General features: G+C 40.8%; 1 protein-coding gene across 3 annotated transcripts in view; it reads left to right on the top strand.

The window, feature by feature from the left end:
- The window catches only part of astn1 (astrotactin 1), a 1,272,040-nt gene that overhangs the window by 338,812 nt on the left and 920,253 nt on the right, over positions 1–12,975 (top strand). Inside the window, exon 5 of one of the 3 annotated variants that reach the window (XM_039734841.1) lies at positions 10,230–10,349. The exons of 1 other annotated variant lie outside the window; for it this stretch is intronic. In XM_039734841.1, coding sequence (XP_039590775.1) covers positions 10,230–10,349 — 120 coding nt within the window. The remainder of the gene's footprint in view (positions 1–10,229; positions 10,350–12,975) is intronic. One more of the 3 variants, XM_039734842.1, reaches the window with a different exon arrangement.

The following is a 12,975-nucleotide window of genomic DNA, read 5'->3' on the forward strand; positions in this document are numbered from 1 at the left end:
TTCGGCAATGTCAGTAATTAATTTAATAATTCCATAAGGCTTCTTCTTTATTACCTTTCTCTATTGTAGGAGGTGGTCTCCAGCCATTAGATTAAAATCAAGGTAACTGAAGTACACTCATTTTAAGAAAGAGAATAATACAAATTATTGATATACACTAGGATTATAGAAATATGAAAACTGCAAAAAATATATTGACATACAAGACAGGAGACAGTCAGACTTGTAACATTGGAAAGGCTGTGTGTTTACTTGCTATTTAGAGTTCTGATTTATCTTGGCACAGATAAGCAGTTTTCTGATAACAAATCTTTAACGGTGGCATCCGGTGTTGTGTGGAGTTTTTCCTCTTGTTGCTCTGGGTTCAAGTAGAGGATTTTCTTGCATTTGAGGTCCCTCTTTCTCTTTGTGAGGTGTTCATTTGTGTTGTGCTGTTCTCTGTTTTCTGCAGTTAGGATGTTTGCTGTATCATCTGCAACTTCATGTCAAAATTCCTGGCACAGGAATTTTGATGCTGAAGTTTCCTTCTTGAAATAATAGCTACTGATCAGTCTTCTCTGACTGGGCTGAATGTTTGGCTTGGCTGAGTGGGTCTCAGAGAAGATATTGTTAGATTTAGGCCCCTCAAAGAGAACGTGCCCCATCAGCTGTTTTGGAAAGTGAGAACAGAGTTCCCAGTGAGGTGTTCTGCTAGTTTTCGAACAAATGTGTAATCTCTCATGACTGAATTGAAGTCAATTCGACATGCAAAATCAGTGCCTTCTTATAGGCACTTTATTTTGTCCATCACAGTTGTCATTTGTTGAATTATAGGTCTTTGTTTGAACTCAAGTTCATTTGGCACCTTTAGCAAGAAGGGCCTCTGCAAAGATGTCAGTTTAACTCTAATTTACACCTGTATTATCAGAAGAACAGGCTGATATTGGTACAAACTGCAATTCAGCCACTTAGTTTGGAATACAGGTGGTGGTTTAGCGCAAATGGATGTTTATATCACTGCTAAATCTGCGGTGTTAACATGCCTTGTGGCCCACTAAAAAGCCTAGTAGAATAGGCAATGCCCACTTTGTCCTAAAAACCTAAAACAACTGATAATGAACTGACCTATCCATTCTCTGAGCAGCATACATTGTCTTTAGATGGAAAACTGTTTTTTACAATAAAAAACCTATCTTGGCTCACGAAAGCAGATAGTGAACAATGAATTTTCCAGCATTCATACCACCTTCAAACCTGCTTAATCTAGCTCAGAGTCCAAGGTATCACAGCTTATTTCACTGGGTGCAAGGCAGAAACTATCCCATAATGGGATTAGTGAATATTTTGTTTTACTACTTCATACTGCAAAAAGATATTAAAACACCATTTGCTTCTCATAATGAACCCTCTATCTTTGTCCAGACAAAGCTCATTATTTAAAAGCATAGTTTTAGTTTTGTCTGCCAAGTGATTTTTTTTTTCTTTATTCAATTATTGTGTGGACACATGATCAAAAATATGCAACACTTCAATTTCTATTAATAAATAGAACACTTTACGTAAAATAGCATATAGGTCTTAAAAATGCCTCTGCTTAAGTGTGCACACACGAATGATAAAGCAGTGGCATGTACCAGTGACTTAAATGCAAACAGAGTTTTATCAGGATCCTTCCTGAATATTATTTTCCTACCATGAGCATTGCATTTAAACTTGAGTGTATTTTTGCATGTGCTTTTTATGATAGACAACTCATTGAATGAGTTTAGGAAAGCAGACTGTATTCTTGAATAGTCACTATTGTTGAATAACAGGTGACCAAAATGACCAAAGTTCAGCAACTCTAGCATAAAAAATGGGATTCAACAAAAGCCTGATGCTTGAAATGATTCCACAGACAAAATATCTTTGTTTTTAAAAGTTTTAGTTAAAATTCAAAGTAAACAGTTCAGACAAAAAAGAAAAAATTAAAATAGTTCTTGTTTAAGAGAAGTTCTTTTCAAAGCTTATAAATCTTGTTACATTTCTAATTGTTACAAATCACTTCTAAACATTTCTGAAACATTTCAAAACGTTCAGAAAACTGTATTCCTATCCCATTTCTATGTTGAAAATGGGTCTTTTACGTCCCTGAGTACTGGGACCTGTTCTAAACAACAACTGACTCAATTAACACAAGTTATAGCAAGAACGTTCTATCTCATATTAACTTACATGGGGAAAAGACTATAGCATTTATATAGTTATATTTATTTAAATTTATATTCTATTGAAATTAAGCAAACACCAATATGAATTTAACTCAAAGTTTTACCTTTCTAAAATTGGCTCTTACAATAGCAATTGTGTAAGAGTACTGCTGTCTCACAGTTTAAGGAATCTGCAGTAAACTCAATTTAAAAAAAAAAAATTTGTACCCACATCCCAAAGACATATATGTTTAACTAATTCATCTTTATCTTATACTAGCTGATTACCCAGTGGCTTCGCTCACTTTGTGCAAGGGAAAGAACAAAATGTAGTATATAAATTATTAAACAGTAAAACATTAACATGTAAGAAGTAAAGATACATTGAGCAGTACTGGAGTGCTTTCGGGTAAAGTTCATATTAAAGGCGCTATAACACAACAGGTAAGGAGCACTAACAGCAGCTTAAATGTATTTGGATCATCTCTCTGTAGCAGATCCCTTGTGAAAGGCGCTACACGACCGCTGTGGTATAGAAATTACATTTTCTATGCGATCCTGCAAATTTCTGCATGACAACCTTGCACTACATGCCTGTGATTTAAGAGAAAAATTATTCTGAGAAATGTGGATGCTGCCCTTCCGTGCTTAACGGGCAGAAGCTCCAAACAATTCCCAAGTCCAAAACTTGACATGAAGAGGTCGGTACATCTTCTTAGATGTAAGCCCTCCATCGTCTTAAAAGAATTCATCACAAAAGCAACCTTGAATGTTCTGGGGTTTTAGTGACCTGAACTCACCTTAAGAGACAGTAAGTAGTCGTGCAGCGCAATTTACAAAGAGAGTTTTGCTTCGATGGCACCGATCACACTCATTCGGAAAGATTTCCACTCTCCCAAGAGCCGAGGGTGACTCAAAGTGTCACAAACAGTGCAAGAAGAGAGGACGGCGCCCGAGACTGCGAAGCTCTCGACCCAACGGAGCAGCCCGACATTCCGCAACTCCCAGCATCTACTTTGTTCTCACGACTCCTCGCCACGGAAGGCGGTGTCGTCTTCACATTGTTTACAGCTCGGCGCAGTTAAAAAGTAGAACGATGCAAAGCTGTTTTCCTCATCTCTTCTACTACCAAGTACTGCCAATTAAAAAAAAGTTATAATGTGGCAGTTTCTGCGACACGTGTAGGAATAAATAAAACTTCTCTGTCAGAACACGCCTGGCGGCGGACAGCTCAGCGCTGGAGTCCAGAGAGGAGGGCTGGGAGAGGGTGACGCGGGCCGCACTTCTTTGGGAGAGACCGGCGTGTGTGTTTACTTCTTTTCAATATTAGTAAAATAACTCTCACAGAAATAATAACAATTCGTAAAGACAATATAAAATGGCATCCAAAAACAAAGTGATTAGTGCCTGTATTATAATATATTCTGTGGTCATACGGAATTTTCGTTTCGCATAGTCATGCTTAATTTCCGTTTCAAATGCGAAAAGAATTTTATATATATAGTTAGAATGATTCTACAGTGGTCACTACTATGGAATTATGGTACAATATGATTTATTTATTGCCTTTGGAACACAAACAGTTTAAGTAATTTACTTGAGGTCTCTAAGGAATTAAGGGATTAGACCACCTATCTTGTGATTTACATTGCAGATCCTTGTTAGATGATACTATTTACCTATAACTGTAAAACAGCCTTGAATGAGTGACCAACAGGTAATCCACATGAAGATGAGTATGTTTGGTCTTCTCAGTATTTGGATGAGAGACCATCTAGAAGAGGCTTGAGCTGCTTCTGGAAGAAGTGTTGATGAATCCATCACAGGCAGTTATCTGTGGTCTGCATGTGGATCTTTACTCCCAGTGCAGTGATTGGAACACTGTGCTGCAAAATTTGGCACCATCGTTTGGATGAGATGTAATACTAAGGTTTTGACTATCTGTGGTAATAAAAGATCCCTACGCATTTAAAACAATTAAATAATAGAGTGTTTCCCAGTGTGTTGCCCACCACGGCCTGGTCGTTCTAGCTCTTAATCATCCCTTGTCCCTTATTGGCTAGCTGTCTCTCTCACATCTTCATCGCTTAACAGCTAATGTGTGGTGATCGTACTGGCTTATAAATCATTACTGTGGCATCATTCAGGTTGATGCTACAGTGGTGAAGCAAGTAAGGGGTCAGTGGCGGTTCATATTTGTTATTTAGTAAATGGTGCAGGTCAGGTTTGGTAGGTGTGGGTGCATGTTGTGGCAAAGCTGATGGACCCCGGGGTGTTTCCTGAGGAAACTGACTGATTGCACTCTTTGTGGATCGTTAATGGAAGCACCTACAACCACAAGTATAAATAGGGCCTGATGAGAGCAATTTGGAAGAATAAAAAAGTCAAGTAATCAAGAGCAATGCCAGGTCAGGAAAGAATTGGTGGTAAGCCAATGCAGTGAGAAGGAGACAAAGTGCTTAAGAAAGACCTGTAAAAGGAGCGGAGTGAGAAGTACTCCTGGTGTGGATCAGATCACTCCTACTTCACTGTTGAGGGAAGAAGTAATTGATGGGCACCTAGGGATCCCGCAGCCTCCGAGAAGTTGGAAAGATGGGGTCAAGTTCAGTTCGTCCCGGTTGGAGACCGAGGGGTGGTGACTGGAACCGGAGTTGAAGAGGAATGCCTTCGCCAGGGTCTCAGGCCCGCTGAGCATATTTGAAGAGATGAGAGGGACAAGACAAGAGTGAGAGAGGGAGCACTTGACAAAGAATGTAAAGGCGATTCTGGTTTGGTTTGATCCTGGATTCTGTCTGATTATTTCTTGAAGACAGTGATGCACTTTCCTTTGGAAATACAGTATATTGTTAAATAATTTGTACAATGCACTTTGTACCATTTCTTGTTGCTTGATTGAGTCCTCTGTGTACTTGATCATCCTCAATTTATGACTATGGATGTCTCCGGTTCAAGAGTATGCCACCTGCAATGCGGAGGAGCAGCGGCTCTGCTCTGAGCCCCTCCCGGATGACTGAGCTTCTCACCCTGTCTTTAAGGGAAAGCCCAGACATCCTGCGGAGCAAACTCATTTCAGCCGCTTGTATTCGCGATCTCGTTCTTTCGGTCACTACCCATAGCTTATGACCATAGGTGAGGGTAGGAATGTAGATCAACTGGTAAACTGAGAGCTTTGCCTTATGGCTCAGTTCCTTTTTTACCACGACTGACCGATGCAGAGTCCGCATCACTGCAGACGCCGCACCAATCCGCCAGTCAATCTCACGCTCCATTCTTCCCTCACATGTGAACAAGACCCCGAGATACTTGAACTCCTCCACTTGGGGCAGGATATCTCCCCCAACCCTGAGAGGGCACTCCACCCTTTTCAGGCCGAGGACTATGGTCTCGGATTTGGAGGTGCTGATTTCCATCCCAGCCGCTTCACACTCAGCTGCAAACCGATTCAGAGAGAGCTGAAGATCACGGCTTGATGAAGCAAACAGGACAACATCATCAGCAAAAAGCAGTGACCCAATCCTGAGTCCACCAAACCGGACACCCTCAACACCCTGGCTGCGCCTAGAAGTTCTGTCCATAAAAGTTATGAACAGAATTGGTGACAAAGGGCAGCCCTGGCATTGTCCAACTCTCACTGGAAACAGGCTCGACTTACTGTCGGCAATGCGGACCAAGCTCTGACACCGGTTGTACAGGGACCGAACATCTCTTATCAGGGGGTCTGGTACCCCATCCTCCCGGAGTACCCCCTACAGAATTACCCGAGGGACACAGTTGAACGCCTTTTCCAAGTCCACAAAACACATGTAGACTGGTTGGGCAAACTCCCATGCACCCTCCAGGATTCTGCTAAGGGTGTAGAGCTGGTCCACTGTTCCGCGACTAGGACGAAAACCACACTGTTCCTCCTGAATCCGAGGTTCGACTATCCGACGGACTCTCCTCTCCAGAACCCCCAAATAGACTTTTCCAGGGAGGCGGAGGAGTGTGATGCCCCAATAGTTGGAACACACCCTCCGGTCCCCCTTTTTAAAGAGGGGGACCACCACCCCGGTCTGCCAATCCAGAGGCACTGTCCCAATGTCCATGCGATGTTGCAGAGATGTGTCAACCAAGACAGTCCTACAACATTAAGCCTTGAGGAACTCCAGGCGTATCTCATCCACCCCCGGGGCCCTGCCACCAAGGAGTTTTTTGACCACCTCTATGACCTCAGCCCCAGAGATGGGGGAACCCACCTCCGATTCCCCAGGCTCTGCTTCCTCATTGGAAGGCATGTTAGTGGGACTGAGGAGGTCTTCGAAGTACTCCCCCTACCGACCCACAACGTCCCGAGTTGAGGTCAGCAGCGCACCATCCCCATCATATATGGTGTTGACACTGCACTGCTTTCCCCTCCTGAGACACTGTATGGTGGACTACAATCTCTTCGAAGCCGTCTGAAAGTCGTTCTCCATGGCCTCCCCAAACTCCTCCCATGCCCGAGTTTTTGCCTCAGCAACCACCGAAGCCGCATTCCGCTTGGCATGTCGGTACCTATTAGCTGCCTCCAGAGTCCCACAGGACAAAAGGGTCCAGTAGGACTCCTTCTTCAGTTTGACGGCATCCCTCACCGCCGGTGTCCACCAACGGGTTTGGGGATTGCCGCCACGACAGGCACCGACCCCCTTACGGCCACAGCTCTGAACAGCCGCCTCAACAATAGAGGCATGGAACATGGCCCATTTGGACTCAATGTCTCCCACCTCCCTCGGGACGTGGTTGAAGTTCTGCCGGAAGTGGGAGTTGAAGCTACTTCTGACAGGGGACTCTGCCAGGCGTTCCCAGCAGACCCTCACAACACGTTTGGGCCTACCAGGCCTAACTGGCATCCTCTCCCACCATCGAAGCCAACTCACCACCAGGTGGTGATCAGTTGACAGCTCCGCCCCTCTCTTCACCCGAATGTCCAAGACATGTGGCCGCAAGTCCGATGACATGACCACAAAGTCGATCATCAAACTGAGGCCTACGGTGTCCTGGTGGCAAGTGCACATATGAACACCCCTATGCTTGAACATGGTGTTCGTTATGGACAATCCGTGATGAGCACAGAAGTCCAATAACAAAACACCGCTCGGGTTCAGGTCGGGGGGCCATTCCTTCCAATCATGCCCTTCCAGGTCTCACTTTCATTGCCCACGTGAGCATTGAAGTCTCCCAGCAGAACGAGAGAGTCCCCAGAAGGTACACCCTCTAGCACCCCCTCCAGGGACTCCAAAAAGGGTGGGTACTCCAAACTGTTGTTCGGCGCCTATGTACAAACAACAGTCAGAACCCATCCCCCCACCCAAAGGCAGAGGGAGGCTACCCTCTCATCCACCGGGGTAAACCCCAATGTACAGGCTCCAAGTTGGGGGACAATAAGTATGCCCACACCTGCTGGCCTCACCGGTGGCAACTCCAGAGTGGTAGAGAGTCCAGCCCCTCTCAAGGAGATTGGCTCCAGAGTCCAAGCAGTGCATTGAAGTGAGCCTGACTATATTTAGCCGGAACCTCTCAACCTCGTGCACTAGCTAAGGCTCCTTCCCCTTCAGAGAGGTGACATTCCACGTCCCAAGAGCCAGCTTCTGTAGCCGAGGATCGGCTTTCAAACAGATTTCAAACATTGCATTTTGTAACAAAGCAACTATGGTCATAAATATAATAAATGTTACAAATGTACATTGTTAATGGAATGGGTGTTATTGAAGGTTTATGGTCCGTTTGCTAAAGGCAGGCTTGTGGAAGGTCAGAGTAACGTGCAAGACCTGGATGAGATGCTCATCTGTTTGTCTGCTCTGTCCAAGGTTCTTAATGAGATTCATAGTTGAAAATCCCAATTCACAGATGTAGATAGAAACCAAAAATGATAAAAAATGCAACCAGCAAGTATTTTGCAATCAGTGTGCTGTGGTGAAGACTGCGTTTAAAAAGTGGACGATTCCTCCTCAACTAGGCTTTACTCATGTTGTTGCTCTGTAACTGAATTATCTCCTGCTGTTACTGGAGCCAGTGGTAGGGCCTGCGAAAGAGTACTTCACTCAGGATTATGAAGTTGTATTCTCGATGAGAATGATAAGCAGTGTCTTGTTGAACAAAGTGCAGTCACATACACAGAATCACCTATATAAAATCAGAGTGCAAGAGTGTAACATTCTCCCATTTAGCTCAGACAGAAATTATTCCAAATCTTTGTAAAATGCAGTTATAAGTTGAAGAAATATTTGTGCCACATCCCTACAGTTGCAGATTTACTTGGTTTAGGTGGCTAGTGATGTCATAACAGAAATGTCATGTTGGCCATGACCTATGGAACTCTGTATTTTGGCTTGAGAGCAAGTCAGTCATCTCTTTTTGCCGCAGAAAGAATCACTCTGGAACCAGGCCCATGTTCAGCCATCATACATCTTTGTGTTTGAGGAGATCTGAGTTTCCAGCCTCAATGTCTTTCTGCAGCAGTTTAAAAAGTCAGTAACACAGGTTGGAACAAGCGTGAATGTAGTTAACAATGTTGATTGCTGTATTCATCATACTGAAAAACCTTGCACAGAAAACAGTATGACAAATTGTACAGTGCGGTGAATTGATGATAGGATGCTCTAATACTAACTGTGATACAAAGACTCTTTCTTTGCCCATTACTGGCTGTCTCCATCAGTAAAGAGAAAGTTTATTTTACATGAGTAAAAATTCTTATTTCCAGTAAGGAGTGAATTGTCACCTTTCCGCTATCTACCTTTCTGTGCTTGCCGCTCATTGTAGCTGCTAAAGCTGATATGCTAGCTTACAGTTGGCTGACACTCAAAAGTAGGACTGTCAGAATTAATATCTGACTCAGTAGGGGAGATGTTGTGTTAGGAGTGCATTCTGTGTTAAAAGTTCAGTAGTTTGATATGTGTCCTAAATGAAGAAATCTTAAACTTTGCCATCTGATATGATTTTATTAGATAACTTTATAAAAATGTAGAACATTGATTGGCGAACTGGACATTGAGTAACAATGGGCTACACTTAACTGATGTTTGATGCTGTGCTGAATGTAATGTTTCCCCATATGTAATTCTTGAGATGCACTGAATTTGCTGTCTTTATGCATGAATGCGTCATGTTCTGTGTATCTGGTGTATATGGTTTGCTGCACCTATTGTACTACAACTAAACAAATGACAGTTTGTGGTAATCAAGGAATCATGTTAGTGTTGGTTAAACACCAGAATATTACTGAATATTAATAAAAATAACTAAATAATAATACTACTGAATATTACTCTGGTACTATAAAAGACACAATGTCTTAGATACAGAGAATGCTGAGTTGGATATGCACATCTTAAATTGATAAATCTGATAATTCAATATTTTTTTTTGTAATCTGTAAACAAAAGCCACACCAGCATCACGCTGAAAGACCACTTTGCATGACAAATAACCTTTTAGACACTGACTGTGCAATGACATAATGTCTATTTCAGCATGTGGATTGAGGTATGTGGTGAGACACTTTGCTACAGCTGTGTATTGAGACACATTTAGACTAATTTTTGAACTGAAATCAACTGTTTCTATGTTTGTGTAAGTAATGAAACCATAACTCCATCCCATGTTGTTCTTTTCATTTTGATTCTTTTATTTTTTATACATGATGAATTCCCTAAGCTGTTTTCTTCCTGAAGGTCACAGTGGGAACATCTTCCTTAAAAGCCATAAATTCACACAACCTTTGTAGCCCTCACATAACTGACCTGTCATGAAGTGTTTTAAGTCACTCCTGGGTCAAGATTTCTTTGAGTAGCATTTGGCCTCCGCGAAATGAATTATGAACTATTGGATGGAGTTTGGATAGAAGTAGATATGTGCAGGGTAAAAAAAAGACTGGAAAATAAACCAATGTTTGACCAATGTCAAACCACTTGTTTGACAGTGTTGATGAAATGTTAACATTTCGTGTTGTCATTGCTGAAAACAAGCATGTTGCAGTTGGAGTTGTTGATTGTCACTTTTCCCCATTTCATTTTCATCTTCTTTTTCAATCCTTATCCCTAGCTGGGTCAGCTTTTCTAAATCCTGATGGGGATTCAGGCACAGAAGCAGACAGCGAACCTCAGTTGACTTTTTACACTGACCCCTCCAGAAGCAGGCGACGCAGCCGAGGTATGAGAAACGGTAATGTCACTTCTCACTGGGCAAATTTATGGAAAAAAAAATAAATAAATAAAAATGTATTAGGCGCGCTGGCCAGGTTATGGATTGTAGGGTTTGGAATAAGTTAAAAGTGCACATAGTATTTTGTGAACTGGATGAGTATACTGTATTTGCAGACATTCCCTTTTATATTATCAAAACTGTTATTTTAATGTTTTATTTGTTCTTGTTAATCTGTCGGAAGTGTGGTATTTAACCCAGTTGGCTGTCAAGATGAGCTGTAAGACACCCTTGTAAAAATATACATTGAGGGCTAAAAAAGAGTGTTAGGATGTGACACAATTAGCTTATGCAGGCATTTTTAGATAGTGACAGGAACTGTTCCTGCTTCCTGCTTGCTTTCAGAGACTTAAGAGATATGACAGTATAAGAAAGTGAGACCTTGAAGACACTCCTGCCACCTGTGAAAGCAGGGAAACAATGTAAAGGCTTTGATCCATTTTACAACAATGGCTTGATCTAATTACCAGAATCTTTTCAGAGCACAGATGTCATGGGAAGCCTTTACCAACAATGCAACTAACACCTTTAATTAAAAAACAAGTTGAAATTAGAAAGTAAAGAATAATCTCTCAAAATACTTAAAACTGTGAATTTGACTGAAAGAAAAAAAAGTGACGAACAAGAATTTTAACAAGTTAATTAGTGTTCATTTAAACTCTGTGTTGTGTTGTATGGATGATATATAAATATATAACAAGTCAAGTACACCTGAGTTATCTTTTTTTCACGTATCAGGCTAGAATATTTACACCTTAAGGATTTGTCTATTTTGAGAGCTTGCATAATATCAATAAATATCTTAAATTTATCTGAAAGCACAATGCTAATGGAAGCAGCCTCTTGAATCTGTATTTTTAAATATCTGTCCCTGCTTAAGTTTCTGCACATTACACAAGGGTAGCTGACTCATCTCCCTGGCAATCACAGTATCTATTGCGTTTCATTTTAGCTGAGCACTTACTCATTGAAAAGTATACTGGCATAAACAAATAACATGCATTAATGAAACTGGACAGACAGAAATGCATGCCAGTACTTAAAAGAGCAGCAGAGAATGAAGTATAGGCTTGGAACAGACAACTAATGAAAACTCATCATGTGGATGACTTGTAGAAGATGAAACAGCAACTGAAGTGTCCGTATTACATTAATAATTAATTGCATCAATATGTAATCTTCTGGTGCTCACCAGTCCAGTCTGATAACTTTCTGCAAACATTGTATAACTAACTTTTGGAGAACAGAATTGTCACACTCTGTTGTCTTAGTCCTTTGTTTGAGAAGCGATTGAAAAATAGAATTGAAAAACTTCATTTAAGAAAATTGTTTCATAGAAGAGTATTAAGCAGTACTTAAGATCATCACAGCAATTAAATCCTCTAGACAATGAGATCTTCACAATGTAGAAAAGACATTCCCATCCTTTAATTTGAAAATGCCTAAAACCTAGTGTACAGTGATGACCCTTTGCCTTTTTTAGAGCATATTTAATCATGTTATTGTATAACTGTTTCCTTCATGCCTTCATTTTCCAATGTAACAGTATTCATTTATGGATCTGAAGGCGCTAGGGCCCATGTAAAGTAAGACAAGAACCAACTTTGGATGGACTGCCAGTTTTAGCACCCATGCTTTTGTTTTCTTCAATAGAAGTGCTATGTTTAACTTAGCTATGCAGTTATATGAAACACTGCCATAGTGATAATGATGTGCTATGCATCAAAACAGGGAATGATTTCAGTCTGAGTAAGAACAAGACATTTCTCTAAAGCAAGGGTTTTCATGTTCAGCCCTCAGGTCAATTTGTTGGTGACATTTTTTCATTACAAACAACTTCTTTAAATTGACATCTTTAGAAATAATCATCAAGGCAACCTTTGTTTTCAGCAGAAGTAAAGAACACCTGCTGTCAGAAGCATCAGTCATAGCAGTGATACAGTATTCACAATAAAATGTTTGTTTCAGCTACTTAGATATGATTCCAGCAGGATGGCATTATTGAGGAACTTCGGCAAAGTTACAATGTGATGTGATGTCACTACGTCTAAGTCAAAACTCCTCAGCAGACTTTGTAATATGATAAATATACCAGTGAAGAAGTAATTCTTAATAAAAATGACATTTTTTGAAGATCAAGTCACAGCAGTGGGTTCTCAATAAAAGCTATCCTTTTGTGGACATTTTGTTCTGTGATTAGACTTCAGCAATCTTTTAGACATTCTGTGATGAACTGGTACCCTGATCATAGTTGTTTTCTGCCTAAACACCCAGTATTGCTGGAGTAGATTTTTAACCCCTGTGATGTTGATTATGAATTATTAGGTTTGAGATTATGTTATGTGAAGTTATGAGAAAAACCTTTACTACATGGAAAGTTAGATATATGAAGTGTATATTGTATAATTTATCCATTTTTCTTTGTTAATAATGTAAATGCTTTTCGGCATATACATATATATATATATATATATATATATATATATATATATGTGTATATGTATATATATACTAATAAAAGGCAAAGCCCTCACTCACTCACTCACTCACTCATTCACTCACTCTCACTCACTCACTCACTGACTCA

This window comes from Polypterus senegalus, chromosome 14 (assembly GCF_016835505.1).
Source record: "Polypterus senegalus isolate Bchr_013 chromosome 14, ASM1683550v1, whole genome shotgun sequence".
Lineage (NCBI taxonomy): Eukaryota > Metazoa > Chordata > Cladistia > Polypteriformes > Polypteridae > Polypterus > Polypterus senegalus.